This window comes from Tenebrio molitor, chromosome 1, assembly GCF_963966145.1.
Source record: "Tenebrio molitor chromosome 1, icTenMoli1.1, whole genome shotgun sequence".
Classification (NCBI taxonomy): Eukaryota; Metazoa; Arthropoda; class Insecta; order Coleoptera; family Tenebrionidae; genus Tenebrio; species Tenebrio molitor.
Genome location: NC_091046.1, coordinates 43,274,550 through 43,298,568, shown reverse-complemented (window position 1 = coordinate 43,298,568; position 24,019 = coordinate 43,274,550). Strand labels below are relative to the sequence as shown.

Genomic DNA, 24,019 nt, shown 5'->3' with positions numbered 1-24,019 from the left:
TCTTGCAGTATTAAGTCAATACACAAAATATGAATTATTCGATTTATTTGTAAATCTCTTCAGCTGATCAATACAGAATTTGGGTCAAACTAAATTAGATGTCATCTGGTGTCAGATCGTATTAACGGTCGCCACATCACAAAAATACTAATTTTTCTTTCGATTTGCCAAAAGCAAGAGGAACAAATTAACTTTCTTTTAATGGAACTGGTTGAAAAATTATGAACTTGACTTCTTGTGATTATTTATATTTAGAATAATTGAAAACATTTTGCGTTGAATCCAGCGCGGGCGAACTTGACATTCAGAAAAGAAACAATTTTAATCCGAATTTCTCGTACCAAAGCTCCATTCTCGCAAATACTTTAACAACACAAATGCGCCCATTATGTTGCAGCAAAAGAAAACAAATTTACTTCGAAGATGAAATAAAACTTGTTTAGCTCCGTCAAGCGACTAGTGAAATTTTAAAAGTACTTACTCACTGCCACCGGATATTTATCCCACGAAGGCCGCTTATTTATTTTTGATGAATCGAAGAAGTGTATTTTTAAAACCGCCACTAGTTCCAGTCCAAACCACCCAACGAGTACGATCGATGCAATTAAAAGAAAATAATCCCATCAAAAATTTATTAGCGAGTTTTTTGCAATCAAGCCGGTCGTAACCATTTGTACATCTCTTCAGGAGCACCACTCGTAAAATAAAATCGCCAACTCCATTAATTAACTCAGATCGAAGTCTGCATCGTTTCATTTCGTTTTTATCCCCATTGTTCCCGTCGTGTTGTTTTAAAACACAGCTGTGTGGGTGCCATGACTGTTTTCTATCGAATCTGGGATAACACGTTTATTAAATGTTTCTTGTGACAACCCGGTTGGGATTTCACTGAAAGAGAGATAATTTCCCAGAGGTTACTCAATCTTGTTTTATCCCACTTGTTTCCTCATTTTCTTCCCCTAATTTAATCCGTGCTCTAATCAAACACTCGATCAAATATTAAAGCTCATCCGTCAAGCTTTCCCCGTGATATCGCATTACAGCAAAAATGCGATTGTTGAGGTTATGTGACCCGCGAGTGACAGCTGTCACTCCATTCTTGGGGTCATCTGGACCCAAACTGCACAAACCTTCAAAACAATTTAACAAATCTTCTTAGCGTTTGTGGCCGACAGTTATCAAATCCGGAAGTGGGGTCTTAAATGGCGCCTTCGAAATAATTCTCCATATTTTCCTGTCGCGGTGAAAAACTCCCCTGGAGAATTTTATTCGTTCTTGCGACAAAACGGAACGAATTTCCCTCTGCCTTTGAATAACATACGCCAATGAGGGTTTCAAGCCCTATTTAAAATTCTGAAAGTCTAGATGGGTAATGGATTCATCCGATATGGAGCCGGTCCTCCGGTTCTTGATCTTCAATCCTCAAATCGAGTCACAGTATTTACCTCTCGCTTTGTATTAGCTTTTCACTTTCATCTTGCATCTGCAGATGCGATGGTATCGCGAAAATATTGGGGTGTTATGTAAATGGCGGTTGGCAACCATTAATATAATCCCAAGCGCCTGGCGATATCGTTTTATTGGGATTCGAATTGAATTCCGTGATTTTATGATCGAATCGATTCCTTCGTGACTGGTGAACAACAAACAACTTTTTTCGCTTCCGCCACTGACGAATTTCGCATTTTCTGCAGAGACGAGTCAAGGATATAAACAAAATATCGCCCCGAGCGGATGGAATTTTATGGTGAATCTGTTTCACGCATCGCATACATTATAGACAGATCAAAGGAGCGCTGCCGGGTGGGGTGGCGCTGTAATCGCCGGGTTACCAGAAATTGACACTAAATTTGATTTCGCAAGGAGCAGCGATTAAAGAACGCAAGGTAGAGTTGATGGATGTGATTTCTGCAGCAGAATGGCAATAGAAAGATAAATATTTATGCGGAGCTGAGAGACAAATGGAGTATCAGTAAAGTGAGGTGCGCCAGATCTAATTCAGTTAACTGATTTTTGTGAAACTGCGTTCCAAAACTCTGCAACAACGAGCTTATCCCATTGTTCTCCAACTCCATTAGTTTAGAGTAAGTTGGAATTCACATGTGGAATATTCAGAGTAATTTGATTATGTTCCTGCCTATTCATTTGAGTGAAATTTGTTTAAGGTGATAGCGTATGTCTAAAAATAAAATGAAAATTCATCAATAAGTCGTGCATACTAATTTACAAATCAATGCAGAAAAAATAAAGGCGAGACGAGGAATACATTAATAAGAGTTTTAAAATATGCAGCATGAAAGGAAGGAAAATAATATTTCGTTAAACATTAAACATTAATAGATATAAAGAAAAAAAATTTAATAAACTGTGTAGAAAAAAATAGAAAAAAACTTGAAGAAATGATGTTGCTTTTTACAAAGAATTTACCGATAAAATATGTATAACGAAATAATAGTTATTTGTAGATCAAGGCCGCGAAATCATTCTTTAACGTTCCGAGAGAAAAATTGTCGCCGAGGCTGCGGTCGAGTCAGCAATCTCCAGGATGTTAAAGAATTTTGATTACCTCGGTGAGTACAACAAACAAATATAATAATAAATACAGGATGTTATTGAAAGTTGTACAGATATTTTAACCACGACCTACTGGCTTCATGTAGAACTCGGAAAAAATATCTAAAAAATTCTATGTCAAAAAATAAAATGACGTTTATTTTTTGGGCTACAATTTTTTTTAATTACTTTTAGTCTTCTACGTTGTCAAACAACCTCGTAGGTAAAATTTCGGCACATTTTAAAAATACACCCTGTATATCATATTTTATAAAACGTACACCAATGCGGTTTCCTTGTTTTAAAGCATATTTCCTATAGGTTACTTCGCATTGGCGTAGAAGCAATTAAAAAAAAGTTGTTCAAAAAATAATTGTGATTTTATTTTTTGACATAGAATTTTTTAGATATTTTTTCCGAGTTCTACATGAAGCCAGTAGCTCGTGATTAAAATATCTGTACAACTTTCAATAACACCCTGTATAATACGTCAAGATGACTCACTCTGAATGGACGGTAGAATTATTTATGCCTGGTCATTTAAAAAGCTTGAGGGAACAATTAAAACAACAACGTCCACCAGAGTTCACTGTCTCAGTCTCAGCAAAAGAAAAACCATTTGCAATGGAAATCTCACGTCTTCCACCGCATAAAAATGCAAAACTCCGCAAAATATAAATTGCACCAAAAAAGAATTAAACAGCAACATCACAATCCACTCTAACAAAAACCCAACTTCTCCGGCCAACAATTAACATTAGAATTGCTAATCGCTTCCGCATCGAGCAAACCCGAAGATATTTTTAAAATAAAACCGTTTAATTGGACACGCCGTCAGTAAAATTAATTTCAACCGGATCGAACCACAATCTTTCTGTCCCTGCTGGCTCCTCACATTGATCAAACGACGTCTCGAAATGTCAATTTAGATGTGGTAATTTTAATTCGCCAATTTAGTTTTGTAAACTCGCTTGCGGATATTGCCAATATGTTGTCAAGGTCGCGATATATTTGAAATCTGCAATGTACTTCACTGGTTATTAACACTAGAGCAGATGTCTGCAGACACCACTCGAACCCGCACAGATCCCTTCCTCGTTGACTTAAGTTAAGCCACAAGTGCGCGGCGATTGATAATTTGACTCCGTTGCTCATCGACTTAAGTCACAAGTGCGCGCCGGTTGATAATTTGACCAATCTTACTGCGTTTTCCGAAAGGAAGCGATTCGCCAAGCAATTTGTCCGCCGCTTGGTAATAATTTATTTTTGGCCATTAAAGTGCACCGTGAGTCCGCAGGAACCGGCGTGAACGGACAACTAGTTAAATTGTAGCTAATTTAATTTTTAGTTTAATTACTTCCGCCAATAACACACCTCCTTGCCGCAATCTAACCGAATTAGTGCCTAATTGGGCCAACGATTCGATAACACGTTGCAAATTAAAGAGTGAAAATAGCCGACAGCTAAATAAACACGGCGTTTCTAAAAATAAGAAACAAATTCATCATCTGGATATTTTCACTCCATTATAAATATTTAATAAAGTTCGATATTTCATCGGAGCCGTACGATGAGTGAACTTGCACTGAGATTCTCCAAAGAGTGAAAAAAAATTATCGAGGACCAACAGGTGCTTGGCAGGGTGCCAGAGCCGACCGACCCCTCGCCCCAATTTAACTTTTTTATTTATTTGCGTAGTCACGACGAGGGACCCGTGCCAAATACGAGACTTCCCTCTGAAATAATAATTTTTTTCGGTTTCATTATTTTTTTAATAAAGCGAGATTTAGAGCTGTAGTGGCACATCTAACGAACGAAGTTTGTTCGAGGCGAATTAAGCTAGCTTTTTCATTTTTATTATAAAGTGCACTGGCGGCTTTAATAAGGACCCCCGGCGAGGTTTTATGGGGGAGTTTGTATCATTTTTTAACGAGCAGTGCTGCAAGTCTGGCGCTCGTGTCATCGACGAACCAAATTTATTACGAAGAGGTGGAGGAAATTGGCGGAACAGCAAATTTTACGGTCGGTTCATATTTATTACAGATAATGATTTAGGTTGAGAATATGTCCAAGAAAGTTTCCGGTTGGTCTGTTTGACATTAGATTTTAGATTAGACCCTGCCCGACTAAGCTAAGACAACATTTGGATAGTCACATATTTGCTAATTAATTTACATTTCAAATTACAAATTTATCAAAATCAAATCATATTTATTTAAGGGAATTTTGTTAAAATAATTTAAATGGGAATAATCAAAACATAATAGCAACTGTACCCTTCTGTGGAGCTTTTCTGCGTCGCGAACAAAATGTTTAAAAACATGAATTGTAATATGTAATAAAACTGTGTTCTTCATTTTGTAAGATCTTACATTAATTTAATGAAATATTTCTTGCTTTGAATAGGTTTTTTATTTTTGGTTCTTAATGTGCAGATAGGTTAGAGTCCGCAATAACCCCAAATAATGTATCGGGTGTTTTTTAAAATATCACCTGGTAGTAGGCGTTGAAGAGTCGATTGTGAACGCACCACTCGTGTAAAACGTAAGTTTTAAACAGCTGATCTCTGATCCGTAACCTGTATAGTGCGTTCACAATCGACTCTTCAACGCCTACTATGAGGTGAAATTTATAAAAACACCCGATATAGCAATAAATGGAATAACAAAATATATTTGGGGGTGGTCAATAGAGATTAAAAAATAGAAAATTAGAAAGGCAATATAAACGAGGAGAAAATGAAACAGCAGTAACTTTTAGATTTGTGTACAAGAATTATCGTTTATGGTAAACCAAAAAAGTGACATATATTTTTTATTAATTAGTCAATAAATTTTAGAATGATCATGAAGAATGCATTTTACACTGTTAATAAAAGTTTAAATACATTTTTAAATTTAATGTACAGAGTGATCAACAAAAAAACAAATCAAGAGTGCTATCTCATCTCTTGTTTTATAGAAACGTCTATCTTAGCTTAATCGTACACATATGTATGTATACTTGCTATACACAGTCGTTTTATTGGTTGCCTATCTCTCGAAAAATCTATTATTAATTAATTAATTATTAATAATTATTAATGCTTTATCTTCAATGCTAATAGTTATTTACATAATTAGTGGGATAAAAGCAATATTATAGGACTCGAGTGTGAAGATTGCAGATGACGAGGGCATTAGCCCGAGTTCATCTGTAATCACACAAGTTTCCTGTAATATGCTTTAGCCCACGTGTTATGTACAAAATTTTATCTAAGACCGTCCCAAATTAAAAAAATTAATCTTATCTATTGATTTTCGCCAGTGAAATAAATAAGTTTCATTACCGCACTCAGTGGGATAAGAATTTACTTTTCCCACTGAGTGAGGTAATAAAACTCATTTATCCCACTGAGTGCGGTAATGAAACTGAAAATGCGTGAGGAAATAAGTTCTTATCCCACTCAAAATTGGTGGGATAAGTATCATTTATCCCACGGGATTAGATAAAACTCATTTAACTACTTATTCTGGGATTGTTGCTTACAATTAGAGGAAATGTCTGTAAACTTTGCCGAAATCAATCATCAACACTGTTACTTTAAAACTGACGTTTCTTTGACATTTCACCGAAAAATTTGCGTACCAGTGGCGTCGCGTTTGGCAATAAAACTGGCAAATTACTTATTTTTACCAATGTAAAATGTCGCTCCTTATTTTATTAATTTTCTCTATTATCAGATAATAATAATAAAATGCACAATTACAATTCCAACGTCTAAAATTTGAGACCACAAATTGTCTACGCCCATGCATTGAACGATTTACTTGCATAAGAATTCCTCTACGACATGACCGATAATTTGCAACGCCTGCTCTGATTTGTTTTCTTTTTGATCACTTTCAATGACCTCGTTCCCCAAAAATTCGTTTAAAATAGATAATAACGACTAGATTTGTAGTAAAATATTAATTTATATTTTAACGAGAATAAAATTAAGCAACACAAAACAGATACATTCAAATAGCTTCATGATATTTTGAATCACTCTTTAAAGTTATTTCTTCGTTCTACTCTGTTTTGAAGTGCTTTTAGAACATTTGGAAAATTGGGTCCTTTCATTTGGTAAAGCCGTGCAATAAATCAGGCAAAAACACATCATTTCTATCGCAATGATATCCCTTGACAAAATTATTGATAATAGTTTATCGTTTTTTTATTACTTGGCAAAAACAACTAAACCTACAAATTCCTCTGTCACTGCTTCTGAAATAACTTTTTTATAATGACAACCTAGACAAAAATTTTCTTTTCAAATGCTACAATATGCTCCATTTCTCTCTCTAATATCAATTATTCTGAAACAAGTATTTGTAGAAAACTGCATTTTTGCTGACGATTAGGTGATCAGCTTGAAAATTCTTGGAACTAGTCTACTTTAGTACCTAAACCTCGATTTTCACCAAAATTTTAAAAAGCACTTATTACTGAATGGCAGAAGAGGAAAATTTATTTTTTTGGGAAAAATATTAGTATACAGGGTGTTTTTGAAATGCGTGGAGAAATTTTAATCACGAGCTACTGGCTTCATGTAGAACTCGGAAAAAATATTTAAAAAATTCTATGTCAAAAAATAAAATGACATTTACTTTTTGAGCTACAATTTTTTTAAATTACTTTTAGTTTTCTACGTTGTCCTACAACCTCCTAGGTAAAATTTTGGCACATTTTAAAAATGCACCCTGTATATCATGTTTTATAAAATGTACGCCAATGCGAAGTCACCTATAGGAAATATGCTTTAAAACAAGGAAACCACATTGGTGTACGTTTTATAAAATATGATATACAGGGTGTATTTTTAAAATGTGCCGAAATTATACCTACGAGGTTGTTTGACAACGTAGAAGACTAAAAGCAATTAAAAAAAATCGTAGCTCAAAAAATAAATGTCATTTTATTTTTTGGCATAGAATTTTTTAGATATTTTTTCCGAGTTCTACATGAAGCCAGTAGCTCGTGGTTAAAATTTATGCACGCATTTCAAAAACACTCTGTACAGTATGTTCTTCGTGGAAAATTAAAGAAAATTGTTCTAGAAACATTAACTAACATGATAAAAGCGATCACAGCCTACTCTAATTCCGAATTTATTTGAAGGCACGACGGTATTATCAGTTAAAATTAATGTACTTATTTCTGAGACACGTTGCATAAGCTGAAATCTCAAATAATCTATTTTAATGAAGGTTAGGTCATAAATAATCTAAAGCCATTTTTTTTTACAATGACAGACAACATCAATTTAATTCTTCATTGATATAAAAAAAATTGTTAAATTGTAACTGTAATATAACGGGTGACTATTAAAATTTTCACTTAGGGTTGGCCATGGATCATTCTTTGTTTTCCGTTGCACCTTAGACACTGACAAGTTTGACATTTCAAAACTATGTTTCAATTGTACTGACTGACATTTGTCGTTCGTTCTTGCGTGTGTTTCTAAAGTAACAGAAAAAATAAAAACTCATTCAAAGCCAACTCCAAGTGAAAATTTTAATAGTCACCCGTTACATACATAGTTGATCTGGCCCTAATTATTTATAAATTATTAATATGTTTTCCGCGACAAGTAAAACATTCAAAGTGGGGAAAAGAAAAGGTCGCAAACTCGTCTGCTGAGTATGTAAAGTGACATTTACGACATAGACCTTTTTTTTTATTAAAATGAATCACACAACTTTTCCACACAGATCTGTATTTACCGCATAGAATAGCGTGTTTGCAAATTTTTATCAAAATTGAGGCCATGATAACAAACTAGACTTAATTTATATACAAATGATTTTTTCCGAATTTTCTGCGAATTGTCGAACGTCACTGATAAAAACGCAATCAGGAAGTCGGTCCCAAACAATACAGCTATCCAAAAGCAAAACCAATGGCCTCATTTATTCATTCATTAAATGATTATATTCTGTCATCAAATATACAGGTGTCCCAGAACTTGCGGATCAAACTTAGAGTGCGTTTTCCTTGGTGATAAATAAAAGCAATACCGTTAAAAAAATGGTCAGAGTGTAGTAGATTTTTTGTAACTAACAATTAAAGTTGACCAATCAGAAGATCGCTGTTCAATTTCAGGTAATTTCAACGAACACTTTAAATTGCTTAGCAACATAATTGTAGTAGTAATTTTTATTATTCATGCGTATTACACGTTACTTAGTAACTGAAGGAAAGAACTCAGTTTTCTGGTGAAAACTGCTCGAACACTATTGCTCAATTTGAAAAATTCATAACTAAGAAATTATTGCACCCTGAATATTTTTCTTAACGTTTTTGACCTCCATTACGACTAAGGAATATGCCCTTTAAATCTGATTCGCCAGTTCTGGGACACCCTGTATAACCCCTAGCGATACGACCAATAAATCGATGATACGCCTCATGAAACCGGAGCAGCACGACTCGCAGATATCATCAATAATAATCACACCACTCGTTGCATTACACCTGAGAATACATTTGTAAACAAACTAAATTATGAGCAGGATGGTTTTCAAGAGATTTTTTTTCAAATTTGCAAAAATAAGAGTTTCCACTTTCAGCGAGTGATTAATTTTACTTCGTTTATTATCCAGCTTTGAGATATTTAAAGCAGACCTGTTTCACTTTTCCTTCATTATTTCCAATTTTGTTTGTCTGTTAGACAGCTACTCTCAAACTTGCCATTAGCTTTATATTTATGACTTTACACAAAAATTTTGTAAATGTATTATAATCGAGCACGGTTTAGTTATTTTGATATTTCAACCACACCTGCTGCACATAAATTCAATCTATGAATTCAATTGAATAGTTAAAATTAACCGTCGGTTGTCGCTCATTGGAACACAACAAACTGTCGCATTTTTATCGCTTTTGGGGGATTTTAAGCCGTGCGACCCTAATCCGGGTCCGCTGACAAGTTTAAACCACCGAAAATTCCCCGCTCGAGCCACCGACGGCTCACAAATATTTAAGCTTGAGAAAATTTTGACACATGGTAGCTGAACCGCCTGGATTTCAACTCATCGGATTAAAATGGTTGGAATATCTGCGATGACGCCGCGTTTACTTTGAGGCCTATCTAATTATAGCTATCAAAAGCCGAGCCGGCAGTGATGTGCGGCGACAATACTGCAGATATGGGGGACTCCCTTTTCACCGCACACACATTTTAATGAGCGCCTTTCTTTAAATCGTTGCTAGCACAAAGCACTTATCGGAAAATGCAATCGCTAAATGTAAATTGCGGCGATAAACCGAGCCCGTTTCCTTTATTTTCCTGCAGGAGTCTTGCACGTGACTCGGTCGGAATCAGTGTCCATTGAAAAGTTGCAAGCGCGCCCACCTGGGACTTGCAAATACCTCATCCGATATTTTTATAAACACACAAATCAAATAAAATGTACACAGAGGGCTTCATCAGGGGGGACTACATCGAAATTGGATTCGATGCGTTTCCGGAACAAACTTTCGGCTCGCCCGGAAAAATAAACAAATCCGGGGAATTAAGCACGTTTTGGGTCATCGCCGATCGTGGAAAATTTTTCACGGATCAAATGTGATTAATCAATTTTTTGTTTGCTCGCGCCGTCGACTTTGTCACGTCCTAAATAAGTGACGTTTATGATTTTATCAGGTTAATACAGAAAATTATTACCGCAAGTGTTACCAATGTTTGTATGTCTAAGATAGATTATTACGTCGGGAATTCTAAATTGACACCTTATTTCTGATAAGCGTCGGCTATGTCACTACTTGCGCAACTGCGACGACCTTTATTATCATGGGCCGCTCTCAACACTACCTTGTATAAACTATATGTTACCATACAAACATGAGGAGAAAAGCAAATACGATTATAATTGTTGTCGGCACTTTTGTTTAAGTACTTTAGATGTATTCAGATAAATTGTCTTCGATTGAGGAGAAAAACACAAATGGATATAGTCCTAAAGAGTGTTATCACAAATGATTGAATTATTACAGCCAAATTCTTAATTTGGCCTTTGTTGCTTGTACTATATTCTATATGAAGTGGATATAATAAAAATTATTTCGTTGGACACCTCCCTAGAAAGTGAGTCCATAGTTACCAGTGGGTGGAGGTTTCTCTTTCGTTCGTTTCACTTTCGTTCACTGTCTTTCGCTCACTGCTTTTCATTCACAATTCACACATAATTGAAATTCGCAATTCGCGTGAACGAAAGCTTTGCCTTCCTCACTCGTACTGTAAATTCCCAGTTGATATCAATGGCCTGACGTAAACTATGACAGATAGACTCATATAACTAAAACAAACAAAAAAATCTAATTATTTATTTACTGGTTTTGTCAAAATAGTTCAAATGGCAAATAAACTAAAGTTCATTACTATCCGACCACTAGATAAACGTAAAGTTTGCAGCGTAGCCTTCTAGTTTTTTCTGTTTTATATGGTTGGTAACTTTGGTGTAAATTTGACTCCCACAGTGTCAAGCAACCAATTTTTGTAGGTTTAAGAGTTACTGCAATTGCATTTACATGATCTAATTAAGAATAATTGAATGTCATATAAAAAATACTACTGATTTCATGTTCGCAAATGATTTAGTAAGTGTTCTAAAAATAAAAATCAACTATTTTTTCATCTTGATATCTAGAATTCCATCAGATAAATTTTTCGTTGTTAAAACAAACTTAACAAATATAATGTGAATGTGCCTCATTCTGCACAATGTTTAAACATTAATAAATCTAGTTTACAACAATTACGTATTTTAAAAATAAACTTTAAAAAAATCACCCGACTGTAAGATACAGTGTGTCTAATAAAATTCCCCACGGTACATAGTTGCCTTTGGATTTATAACGCATAGCGTTAGAAGAGAGTTTTTATGGATTTTGTCTGACAAACGTCACATTTTTATCGTCACAGATCACAGATTTGGCATTCCTTAATTTGTAAAAACGTTTATTTGCTACACTTCAAAAAAGGAAATTTTGAAAGAAGAGAATAAAATCATCACGTCGAACCTAGCATGCAAGAATTTGAAGGACGTTCCAAAATGCATTCATCAACTGCTTTTTGCAAAGCCCTCCATTTAGAGGAAGCGGTAGCAGTTCGCGGCCTATTCGTGATTGTTGAGATTAAAAACACTTTGTAAAGAAAATGAACGTTTGTTTCAAATGTACAAACTCAAAGTAAAATCTTAATTCAAAAGCTAAACGAATTATTGAAAGTGAAATCCTTTCAACTGCACAAAGCCTCTCGTCTTTTCACGTTATCAAAAACATGTTCTAAGACTTGTGGCGTTATCTCATTACATTCTAGAGTAATCCGTGCTTACAACTTTTCAAATTGCCCACTGGGTTTAGAGATGGTATTTTAAAAATAAAGTGTAACCGAGTAAAAATGTCCAATATCTCCGATAACATAAGGAAAAAACGAAAACACGAGTTATAAATCCAAAAGCGACTTTGATAAGAATTCTTTTTAGACGTACTGTGTTTATTTAATTTTTGCAAAATAAATCCCAACGAGCTACACTGGAGAGGTGTTGGATTCTCTCATGGGCTGTGACCTTGGAAATATCTCCACGAAGTTGAAGCGATAAACCAGTGAAAAATCTGTGAATGAAAACTGAAAACGTCGACTACTTTCAAATTCAAATATGTACATACAGTCGATTGCAAAAAAATCGAGTACATCAAAATTTTTTTTGCATATCATAATGAAAGTGGCATTTTTTACACGCAAAATAATAGTGAAAGTAGCACTTTTTTACACGAAAAATCGTAGTGAAAGTAGTAGTTTTTTGCATCATTTTATTCCATCTCCTTGGATATGATTGTCAAAGCATACCTATTTTTTTTGTACTTTTTCATAAATCCTCTTAGACCGAATTTCTGAACTTTTTTCGATATGCAAAAAAATAGTGTGTACAACACGTTATGAAAGTCATACTTTTTTTCAGGAATTTGCAGATTGATTAACGAGGGCATAGCCCGAGTTAATCAAGCAAATAAGTGAAAAAAAGTATGACTTTCATAACTAGTTGTACAAATAACTTTATAGTTTAATTCATCCTTCTTGTTGTTAATTTTGATGTTACCAAGATAAGCAAAATGTCAAAACTTTTCATTTCTTAGGTAAGACATAATGACATTCCTTGTGTCAGACATAACCTATTTGAAAAAGCATGCTATTAAAAGTCAGAAAAGCCTGATTTACATTGTGTTAAAAATAGGGAAAATTCAGTGCTCTTGATTTTTATGATGTAAGTACTCAATTTTTTGCAACCGACTGTACAAATAGACAAGAGAGAGAGACGAAACTAACGTAACGATTGACGATGTTTTCCGGTCGGTTTGTAGCGCCTACTTGAAACCGATATTAGTCGTTTGCGGAGATATGACTCATAGCCCATGAGAAAATCAAACATCTCTACTTACCATCAACATTTGATTTTGATGACAACCTCTAATCTCATGTTCAAACTGTTAGCCATTAGTCTAAACAGTCAGTTTTAAATTTGAAATTTGTAAATATGTACATACAAAATTTTGAAAATTTTCTTTTTGAAGAAATTTTGAATTTTGGATCTAAATATTGATTCCATACAAAATAACCGCTTCACAGAGACAAAATAGGTCATAAGGTCACTCTTAATTAGCACAATATACACTTAGACACTCGTACATCGATTAAGGGCGCCATCAAGCCCACACAAAAAATGTTTAACCCAGGTCCCATTAATACGGATTTGGAAGCGCGCTTAATTACACCGTCGGCTTAAGCGATATGGATATTACATTCGGTTTAATTAAGGCGAACAGTAACACCCAATAATGGCGCTAAACACCATATGCACCCGTACGGCGGATTAAAACAAAGAATTTCAATTAGCAGCGAGCCCATCAATTCAGATTTAATCAAAATCATGGAATGGCCGATTAAGCGGCGCGTGTCTCTTAACCCTTCACTAAATCTCCACTCAAATATGACCAATCACGAAAAGAACAGTCGCGACCCTAATGGTACCCACATCGAAATGCATATCCCGTGACATGACTAACGGGAAGTTTTTGATGGTGCAGTGCGTCACATGATAAGGGGTTGCACGCAATGTAGCCACTTAAATAAAATTAAAGGTGTTTCGTCAGACAAAGAGCTACAGGTAGTGGAGAGGGCGCACGCGAGCTTGCAGTTCGCTGAAAAATGCGTCAATTCGACTTTCAGTGCATTCCGATATTGATCTGGAGAGCGAAATGTCATCATCATAAGAAGTTGTATGACTGGAGTATCGATTCCAGGATCGTTCATAATTAATGAAAGCGAACTGTTCCGGAGCACATTAAAGAAACGTTTCTCCGCCACGTAAATTCCACCGGAGCCAAAGACCAAATGTGTAGTTTGTGCAAGTTTTCCAACCATTCCTGAGCGATTGCATTTGCGTCGGGTGGAAAGCACTGAAAAATAATTTCATCGGATGACAAACCAAACTATTCGAGCCGCTCCGCACCCAAGATATTTTCGTCGCGTCCTCCTTCAGCTTGTAGCATTGTTGGTCTGATTTGAATAGTTTCAGCTCGCATGTAAATACACTCTAATTATGTCGGCTTTGTCTTGTAAATTAAATTTAATTAAATCTGAAAAAATAGAGCGTGCCTTTGAATAGTTCCTTTCAACGGCTGTGTACGTCTGCATTGTGTGAACAAACGTATCCATAATACATTAGTTTTGCACTTTAAGAGGAAATATGAATTGGTGATTTTGCTATCGTAAAAGGAATCTTGCAATCTTTGACGCACCTTTCAAAAGTACAGTTTTAAAAGGTTGCTGATTATAGTGTAACATGTACGCGAATTAACATCAGGTGTGTGGTCTGGATTTGTGGTTGAAATGAACATCTGTAGTGTTTTTAAATGTGGCAAAGATGTTAAACATGATCCAAGTAGAATGTTGTACTACTTGATCGCAAACAACCCTGATGGGGCTAACATATTAGATAAATAAACCTATTTCTTCCTAAGTAATTGAATTTTATATTTAAGAAAATATCAAAAATTCAATTTTCAATTCAGTTCTGCAACAATTCAATTGCGTTCTTTAAATATTTGAAACCGGCTCGTCGTAATAGAAGAGAAATTTCTCTTTAAAGTCTTATTGATTTTAGTATCAAGTTTAAATCGATAATGGTACTACGTGTTTTTTTTTCTTCCATTTACTCATTATTTTAAATTTTTAACTAGCCTATCCTTCGCTCTCATCAATATTTTCTTGTTATCACTTCTTTATAGTGTCTCATTTTTTCATTTCTGTAACCCAATGTACCTTTCAGTATTTTACCCGGGCTAAGTAGTTCTTGGTTGTTTTTTTGTCACCTTGCTTTACTCCTCTTTATAATCTCCACTCGTTCTTTCCTTTCTGCACCATCTTTCTTTCTTTAATTAATATTTTCTTCTCTCGACCATTTTTCAATTACTTTCAATTAATGTCTTCCTGTATTCCATCATTAAACTTTAGCTTTACACCTCTTTTCACCTTGATTACTGTCATTTCGTTATTCACTCCATTCGACAATCTGCTTTACTCATTAAGAAATTCCTAAAATTTCTTTTTGTAATACCTAGTTGTTAAAGGTGGCTTTCCGGATTGTTTGTCACCATGTAAACAACCTCATAACGGCCGGAGTCCGTTAAGGGTGTCCGGTATGAGCGGGAGCGGCCGTTATGAATGAGTAAATAACTATAGCAACGTAGAACTAAACTTAATTTTTCAACTTTTTCACAATTGGTACAATAATTAATATTTAATGTTATGGGACACACCTTGAATTAATCGAAATCTGTATGCCACTAGCAGCTGTAGACGAAGATTATGCTTCAGAATTTTAACACCAACACGATTTTGCAGGGAATAACGATGACCTCACTTGCTCTGCGGCCATCCGGACGTCGGGAATATCTTGATCGCGGTTTTTTATTGATTTCAGTCGTTTATTTTCAACGGAAAGTTAAGTGTTGAACAAATCTGACAAACAGCAGCAAATGTAGACAAGATCGAAGATGATGCTTCACAATTTTAAGACTAACACAAGCGCGATTTTGCAGACAATAACGATACCTCACTTCCGGACATCGGGCATATCTTGATTGCGATTTTTTATTGATTTCATTCATTTATTTTCAACGGAAAGTTAAGCGTTGAACAAATCTGACAAACATTGAAACAATTTTTTTTCACAAACAACGGTTGACATGACGACGTCCTCCGCACACTTATTATTAATCATTCGGTTTTTTCGATGGCGCCGAAAAAAATGTATTTCAAACAGATAATTGTGAACGAATCGTAGAGATATTACAAAAACTATTGTACAATACACGTCCGTTAGGGCCTTTACAGCCTCGCCAGTATTATTCGACTCGCTCTGCGAGCTCGTCTCACAAAATCTCTGGCTCGGCAGTAAAGGCTATCCTAACGGACTTCTACTGTAAAATACTATTTTTTACTCATAGCCTTGAAAGCAACGCTTCCAACATCCAACGCTCGCTCCGAAACGAGTGCTTCCCGGTCGACTCGAATGTAAAAATTGCAAAAAACACTGGCCCTTTGAGGCATTCAAAAAAAAATCTGTCTTGATAATAATAAAATTTAGGTCATAAAATACAACTTCCCTGGGTTTTCCTCCATTAAAAAATTACGGTAAGATTTATAATTGTTGAAAATTGTTGAAAATGTGAAGCAATTGTTTCCAACAACCAAAGATCACTGCCTACTTGGTTTTATGTTCGTTTATGTTTAATGTAGATATTAAAACAAAAAAAAATAATTTAATTTTCGTACAAAAAATATTGTACGAACCACTTGCGTGAAGACATCTTCCGTTCATTCGCGCATTAATTAAAGGCACTCGCTCCTTCGTCGCTCGTGCTTTAAAAAATGCGCTCATGCGGGAACATCGTCTTCCCGCACTTGGTTCGTAAATAACTATTTCGGCTTCCCTAACTGGTAAACACACCTTTACCTTTCACTTTATATTTCGTGGCACGCACGGTTAATTTACTCTTTTTACAGTTACTTTAAAATTAAAGTGTTCATACGAAAATACAACCTACGGGTTGGCAGCTCTGTACATGAAAAAGTTTGACATTGGTTATTTCATAAAAATCTGCAAAAGTGCAAAATAAAACATTCGGTCAGCCGAAAAATCTAATACAAATGTCATACGGTAGGTATTTTCCAGCGCGAGAACTAGGTTTCAGGCTCGAGCCTGAAACTTAGTTGTCGGGCTGTAAAATACACCTACCGTACTCTAATGTAAATAACTATTACGACTCTGTCTTTACTATTCCAAATTGTGTATTTATCGTTCTTTTTATCAACCGCCTGTCTTTACTGCCTGTCTTTCTTTCTTTTTTATTTTTATCCATATCTACCTTTTCATGTATTTTTTTCACTCTATTTGTTTTCCTCTTTTTCCACTTTAGTTACTCTTCTGAACCTTTCTCTTTTCTTCAAAAATCAGATGTGCATATCTCTCCATATTTTTCCAAATTTTGTATTTTTTTTTAACTAGTATACCATATTTTCGCCCACATTTACCTGGTCATAATGTTTTTATATTCATTCTACCATCACATTTTCTCGTCTTTCTACCACATTTGTAATAGATTATACATATTCAATCCTCTGCTTAATTCTCTGATTACACTTCATATCTCCTTTTTCAACTCCAGTATTCTTCTGCTTCTCTGTTCGTAGCCTCCACATGTAGTTTATAACGGGTGACTATTAAAATTTTCACTTAGGGTTGACTATGGATCATTCTTTGTTGTCTGTTGCATCTTAGACACTGACCAGTTTGACATTTCAATAAATGTTTTTCTCTTAATTTCGTTATGTTTCAATTGTACTGACTGACATTTGTCGTTCGTTCTTGCGTGTGTCTAAAGTAACAGAAAAAATAAAAACTCGTTCAAAGCCAACTCCAAGTGAAAATTTTAATAGTCACCGTTATTACCTATATCGTTGTAGTTCATTCCATTTTTCTTTTGCTTCTTTTTCCAAAAACATTCAATGAGGTCCTCTACATTCTCTTTCTATGAAGCTCTCTTATGTCTTTCTGCCATTTTAGAACTAATCGTTCTATTAATTCTTGATGTTGCTTCTTTTCTCTTTATTATTTTCATAGCAGTTTGCAATCACTCGTCTTTGTCTTTATTCTTTTTCTCTCATCTCTCATCAGTATTTCTCCCACAACACAATTCATTACGTTCTCAAATCCCATCATCTTCTTAAAATTTCTAATCAACTCTCTTAACATTTATTTCTCACATTGTGCCTTTTTTTTCTGATTAAAAAAAATCCACAGTTCAACTTGACGTATTTTTTTTAACCTTCTCATTACATCTTCCATGCTTTTCTCTTTAACAATAGTCACAAACCATTAACATAAAAAACTGAAAACTACTCCTTTTCTCTTGTATTAACATTTCATCTGCGTGCATCCCCTTTACATATTTCCATCGGTGCACTCTATATGTGCCTTAACATTGTGAAGCTTGGTAAACATACTTGTCAGACACCCATTCCTATGAAAATACATTCACTTTATTTACTTCGCGTGCTTTGTTTACCTTTTCTCTATTGTAAATTTATTCTGATGATCCTTCTAAATAATTCTTTTATTTCAGGACGTTCTTCAGCGTCTCCAGAAATTTCAGTGAATAATTTACAACGAAGAACATAACTACTTTGTTGGTTACTATCTATTTGATTGTCCACGAACTATTTTTACTACAAAAGAATGCTCTTGAGAGCTTTCCACCTGGTACTTTCTCGCAGGTTGTCCTAACGGACAAGAAAATGTATTTACCCAAACGAAAAGTTAAGTTCCACGAATGGCGAAAATAACCATTTCATTTTTTCCTCCCGCTAATTCTTTTTATCAAGTAGGTGTTATTTGAAGGAGCATCTTTGCGATAACTTGACAGACGACAGCATGGTTGGCTGGCTCGCATAATATTGTGCCTCGCCGTCTATCAACGAGATGCTTTCACGACTTCACATATAAATGAAAAAATTTACCAACAGACAAGACTTTGAATTTCTTCAGATTACGCCTCTCGCTTTCACACGATTGAATCACTCTTGACTGGTCTCCAGTGTCGGACTCTTCTTTGTCCCCTGTGTGCATACCCGGGCGCACCATCAAATTAGAGGGACCATTAATCAAAAGTCTCGTTAAAGCGGGTTGAGTTTTTTCAGGACATTAGCGCCGCACGTCAGTCGATGATTAAATCGTGTGTTACGCTACTTAATCATGTCTAATAAACTATTTATCTGCGTCGATTTTTCAAAATCGATTTTAATTGCGTAACGCACCTCGGGCAAAAACGACGATAAAAAATTCGACGCTGCGTAACGTTCGAGCAAAACTCATCGGCCGATAGAAAATTGTAGGGCTATTGTTCCAGGCGCCCCGGGGATCGATGGACTCTTCTTTCATTGAAAGTTTGCGGTTATTCACGGCGAATCCCTCGAGATCTTTGTAATGGTTTCTTGTTACAATTTTTCGCTCAATTTGTGCGGCAAAGTTGAAAACTGTCCAATTCCGGTTTAAGTTGGCAGTATTGCCAATTGGTGGACGTGCAATCAGGGACTTCCGCGTCCGTTGTGCCGCTTTCGTGTGCAAACTGTTGCTCAAGGGTCTGTAATGCAAATGGCGCAATTGATGTAATGAAATGTTGCAGACTTCAAACATTTTGGAATTAATTTGAAAAAATGTGTCTGTGCACTTCATGACATGGGAAAATTGCAGTAGCGTGCGATCACGCAAGTCAATCACTTGGCTGAACCATTTTCTAATTTATACAACTGTAAAGTGACTTTAAAAAATGACGCTATTGACACGCAACATGGCACTTCCGTGAACGATGTTTAAATTTAAATTTACGTTCAAAGCATGATATAGTTCTCCCAGAGCTGCAGCGGTTTTATGGCAGGGTACCATTGTACAAAAGTTAACAACACCGACAATAGGTTTAAACCGCAAGTACAACCCCTAATCGTAAATTCGTCCAAGTACTACCCTGTAAACTGACAGGTATAGAACGAAAATGATGATTGACAGGGTCTGTTTATGTCGCTTATCGGCATCTCAACAGGCGTAACAATTATTATTGCCCTGCCATAAAACCGCTGCAGCTCTGGGAGAATTTTATCACGTATGCTCTGATAACTGTCATTTTGACAAGTGACATTTACTCTGATGACAGTCATTGTAAAATATGTCATTGTGGTGACATTTATGGTGTGTTGGTAATGTAATGATCATGTCACAATCGATAGTGTGTTACGTACCGCACGTCCAACAAAAACAAATAATATGAGAATATAATTTAGATCATATAGTTTTTGTGTGAATAAATTCCTGAAATGCAGTAGGTATCTAAATTATATTTAGGACTAACCACTAGACTCACTCAAAATAATCAGGCCCTCGGCTTCGCCTCGATCCTGAAACCTAGTTTTCGCGCTGGAAAATACATACACCTGTCGTACTCTAAGGCCCGGTTGTATAAAGCTTAGTTAACATCGTGTCAACTAACAACGCGTCAAGTGGGAAATCCGCCCGTTTGATTGGATGATTCAAATAAAATGTTATATATTCTCCAATCAGATCGCTTGACATTATGTTAACTTTAACAACAACTTGACATTGCTTTATACAACCGGGCCTTAAGTGAATAACTTTTCTGTTCTCATACTTCACTAATTTCTTTTTTCTTCCTCCTCTCCGTTTCTTCACTTCACATAAGTGAGGCTCAATTATTTCAATACCTAAGTACTTTTTGCAAATTTTAATTTTTTTTGCTCCTTCCACACCAAAAATAATACAGAATTACCATTAGGTATCTTACCCAATTTCTGTATTTTTCCAAAATCTATATTTTCATCACATCCACTATTTGTCAACATTCTTATAATTATTATAAGTAATAAATTCACTCCTTTCCTCCCACCATCTTTATAAATATCTCTTTACATTTTTATTCTTTCTGTGAGTTTTTCTTGCTCTTATGTTTCACTTCTAGTGTCTACTTAACATCTTCATCAACACTCGTCAAACAAAATTTTTCTACCTATTTTCCTACTGCTAATGAGTTTCGTCAGGAAGATTATTGCGTTCAGTATTTTTAGAAATCTTGGTTGGTTTTCAGTAAGATTCTTTGATAAAAAACTCATTTTTCTAAATAAATATTTAATAGTCGTCCACACAGTGCAATTTGTCGTAAAAATGTACTTCGTCAATATGTGCTTCCCAACAACACAAAATCCATAACATCAGTGTTTTATGTTTGGAATCATTGCTCAGTCAACATTCCTCTATATCTGTCAACGATTCTTCCACTGAAAGCTGAAATACGATGATCAACTGTAGACAGATACACTCGGCACCCTACACAATAATTTTAATTTTTCGCGCGTTTCCTGGAATACATCTTTACCTCGTCAACACATGTTCGACCGTTTAATTTGTTTTCGAGTGCCGATTGTCCCAAAAAATCGATGGAAACCAAGAAATTGTGTCACAAATAATATTGACTCTGCTAGCTCCTGCGATTTAAAATAGGTCAAGTGAATCACATATTTCTTTGACGTGTCATCACCCAATCAAATCGATTTATTTTTTTTCTGATTACGATTATTGCCGGTTCATAAATCGGTTTGAAGGTGGCTAAGAATAGATCCGATGCTAATGGCCAATATGTCCTCACAAAACGCAGATGGAGTAATTGCACATAATTATCGCTAATTCTAAATAATTAGTACTAAAACAATTACAACTGAGACAAAAACGTTCGTGAGATCACAGGGCCAGTCATTGTTTCGATAAACAAAGTTATTGTAGTTTTTTGAGCTTGTTTTCTTGCTTTTAAACATTATAAATTATGCGTCTAAGAATAGTTTACGTGGACCGTCATCTATGTAATTTAACTCGGCGACAAAAATAAAAAAATAAAAAATCACGAATGTGTCCAAAAACCCGAGCGCGACCGTCGAGTTGGTGGTGACCCACGTGTCCCCCCAGATTGGAACAAACGAGAGTTGGATGGTAAAATCTGGCTGAATTTTTACCTTGGTCTTGCATGTTTGTTGCTGTTCGGTTCTCACTCACTGAAATCGAGCATTGAAAGTACGCGAAGACGCGACGCGTCGCGACGCCCTAGTCAGAGACCTCAACACCAACCGACACCGGCGCTGGCCGGCCAGCAACTGGTGGAACAGCAACAGCAACTCTCGCGGAGCATCCGCGCGATGTTTTGCAACGATCTCGGAAATTATTTTCATTGTGCAACAAGTCGAGGTCTTGGGGGAGTTCCCAAAAACGGGACCTGATTTCCAAAGTGTCCCAGAGGATCTCGGCGTGGGGGAAGTTTTCTCGCGGGGGCGAAATCAACAGTTTTCGCAGCGGAGGTCGAAGTTGACATTTGAAAGCGTTTTTTAAAGGTTCTGCAAACAAACTAAAACTTTGATACAATCAGCGACTTCTAATGATTCCGATTTTTATATTCTTTTGAACAGCGAACTTTTCTCGAAAGAAATATTAATATGTAACATATTTCTGAGCCAACATCACTATCATTTATAATTGTTAACATGAAATGTGAAGCGTTACGTTTCTGGAAGTTTGCTTTAGCACTGTCGTAACTGCTGTAATAAAAATGTCATACACACCTACAAATGGCACAGCAACGAAATTGATTTCTCCACAATTATTACATTTTAAAATACCTACCTAATAAAATTATTTGACAAAACGAGTCAGTTTTTGCTGGAATAAATATTATCTCTTAATTATGCAAATAGGAAAATTGTGCATTTTTTTGGTTTGGTGTCTTTTTGTAACTTTATTTCACTGTGGAGTAATCCAATATGCGAAGGAATATGAACGTGGAGTGGAATTAGACGATTTTCAGTAATGAGAATTGTTTCAGAACTCGCAACGAACCTAAACATTCTCACAGAGAACTATATCCTCAAAGGACGTAAAATGCCTTAACAAGATAATGCACAGTCCTACACGAGAAAGTTGAAGTACATTTAGTGTGGAGTGGAGGTATCCTTTGGACAGCGTAAGCGACCTTGGCTTTGATCATTTCACTGAAAAACTTTCTAAATGAGTGGATGAGATGGGATAATTTACATCAATTTGTGGGAACAATAAAATTAAATAAATAAAACAAACACGATGGAAATGTTTTTTAGATTAAAAAATGTGTCATGAAAATGAGCATTGCCAAAAATTGGTGGTTTTGCAGAAAATGACACCATGTTTCTGTACCGTGAAAGAAAATAGTGACGTGATGCTAGACACAAGTTATGCAAAACAAACCGTGTCACATTTTCTTTGGAAAATGTTGTTTTCAAATTTTTAGATAATAAAAAAATTGCTTAAAGGTTGCAACATCACCAACACTGACAGTTTGAATAAAAAAAAGTTCAAGGTTATCAAGTATGTTAATTAGGATAGCTACACAGGATTAGCGAGTTTATGATCAATTGAAAAACTAATTCGATTAATCTGGCAGATGTCTTAATTTTTTATGAAGGTCAAACTTACCTATATTTTATATTTAAAATAAAAAATAAGGATCGGCAGCCTTGAAACCGGATTTTAGCAAAAAAGGATAAAATGTTAGGAAAAATTCGCATAACTCCATGAACAGCATAAGGACGTTTGAATGAAAATTGCATTTTGTATATTTAGATTTATATTTGAGCATTTGTTACTTGTCCGCCCCTCTACGTTGTCCGCCATCAAATTTTATTTTCATAGAAATTCTTCTACTCGTCACGATGATGCAGTGCATTTTCTGAAAACCTGGAAAGCAGTTAATATAAAACATAGCCCCTTTCCCCCTTTCCACCCAAAATTAAAGAAACTCTTTCCATACCTTGAAATGTATAGTATTTTAAGGGGTTATACTTCGATTGCTTTGTCAATTTCATCGTTTTTAGTTTTCACAAAACCGACAATTATTAGGTATTTGATGGCTCCACTGGGCGTTTTTAACAAAAAATTTTGAAAAAATTGTACACGACACTGATACAGTAATGGCGTTGTTTATTTCGTTTATATTTTGTTTCCTTAGCTACGACCAAAGTACACTCTTGATTTTTTTAAATTGGCTATTTTTCGACTGTCAAATATCAAATGTGATTTCTAATTCTAACCGAATCTATTTCGTGCTGATCTTGACTCACGGAAGAAATTAATTGATACATATTATTATTTATTTCCAAAATTTTACAGAAGAATTTAATAAACCTTATCACTACGAGAATAATTGTTACTCAGTCATTTTCATGCACCATAAAAATGTTATGTTTATAGAATGTTATGGATTATGGGCGCGCTGGAATAGAATTGTCAGAATCGGC

The 24,019-nt window shown here is 35.4% G+C and overlaps 2 protein-coding genes across 7 annotated transcripts in view; one reads left to right on the top strand and one right to left on the bottom strand.

The window, feature by feature from the left end:
* Nucleotides 1-21,869, bottom strand: part of LOC138122320 (adenylate cyclase type 2-like) — an 82,024-nt gene extending 60,155 nt beyond the window's left edge. For 2 of the 6 annotated variants that reach the window (XM_069036526.1, XM_069036529.1), the window contains exon 1: nt 21,713-21,869. In XM_069036526.1, coding sequence (XP_068892627.1) covers nt 21,713-21,725 — 13 coding nt within the window. In that variant the 5' untranslated portion in view covers nt 21,726-21,869. Of the gene's footprint in view, nt 1-481; nt 501-3,057; nt 3,080-21,712 lie in introns of those variants that run through there. The other 4 variants (XM_069036531.1, XM_069036530.1, XM_069036527.1 and 1 more) reach the window with 4 other exon arrangements.
* Nucleotides 15,194-24,019, top strand: part of LOC138122325 (uncharacterized) — a 30,151-nt gene continuing 21,325 nt past the window's right edge. Inside the window, exon 1 of the mRNA XM_069036542.1 lies at nt 15,194-15,201. The gene's annotated coding sequence lies outside the window, so the exon portion shown is untranslated. The remainder of the gene's footprint in view (nt 15,202-24,019) is intronic.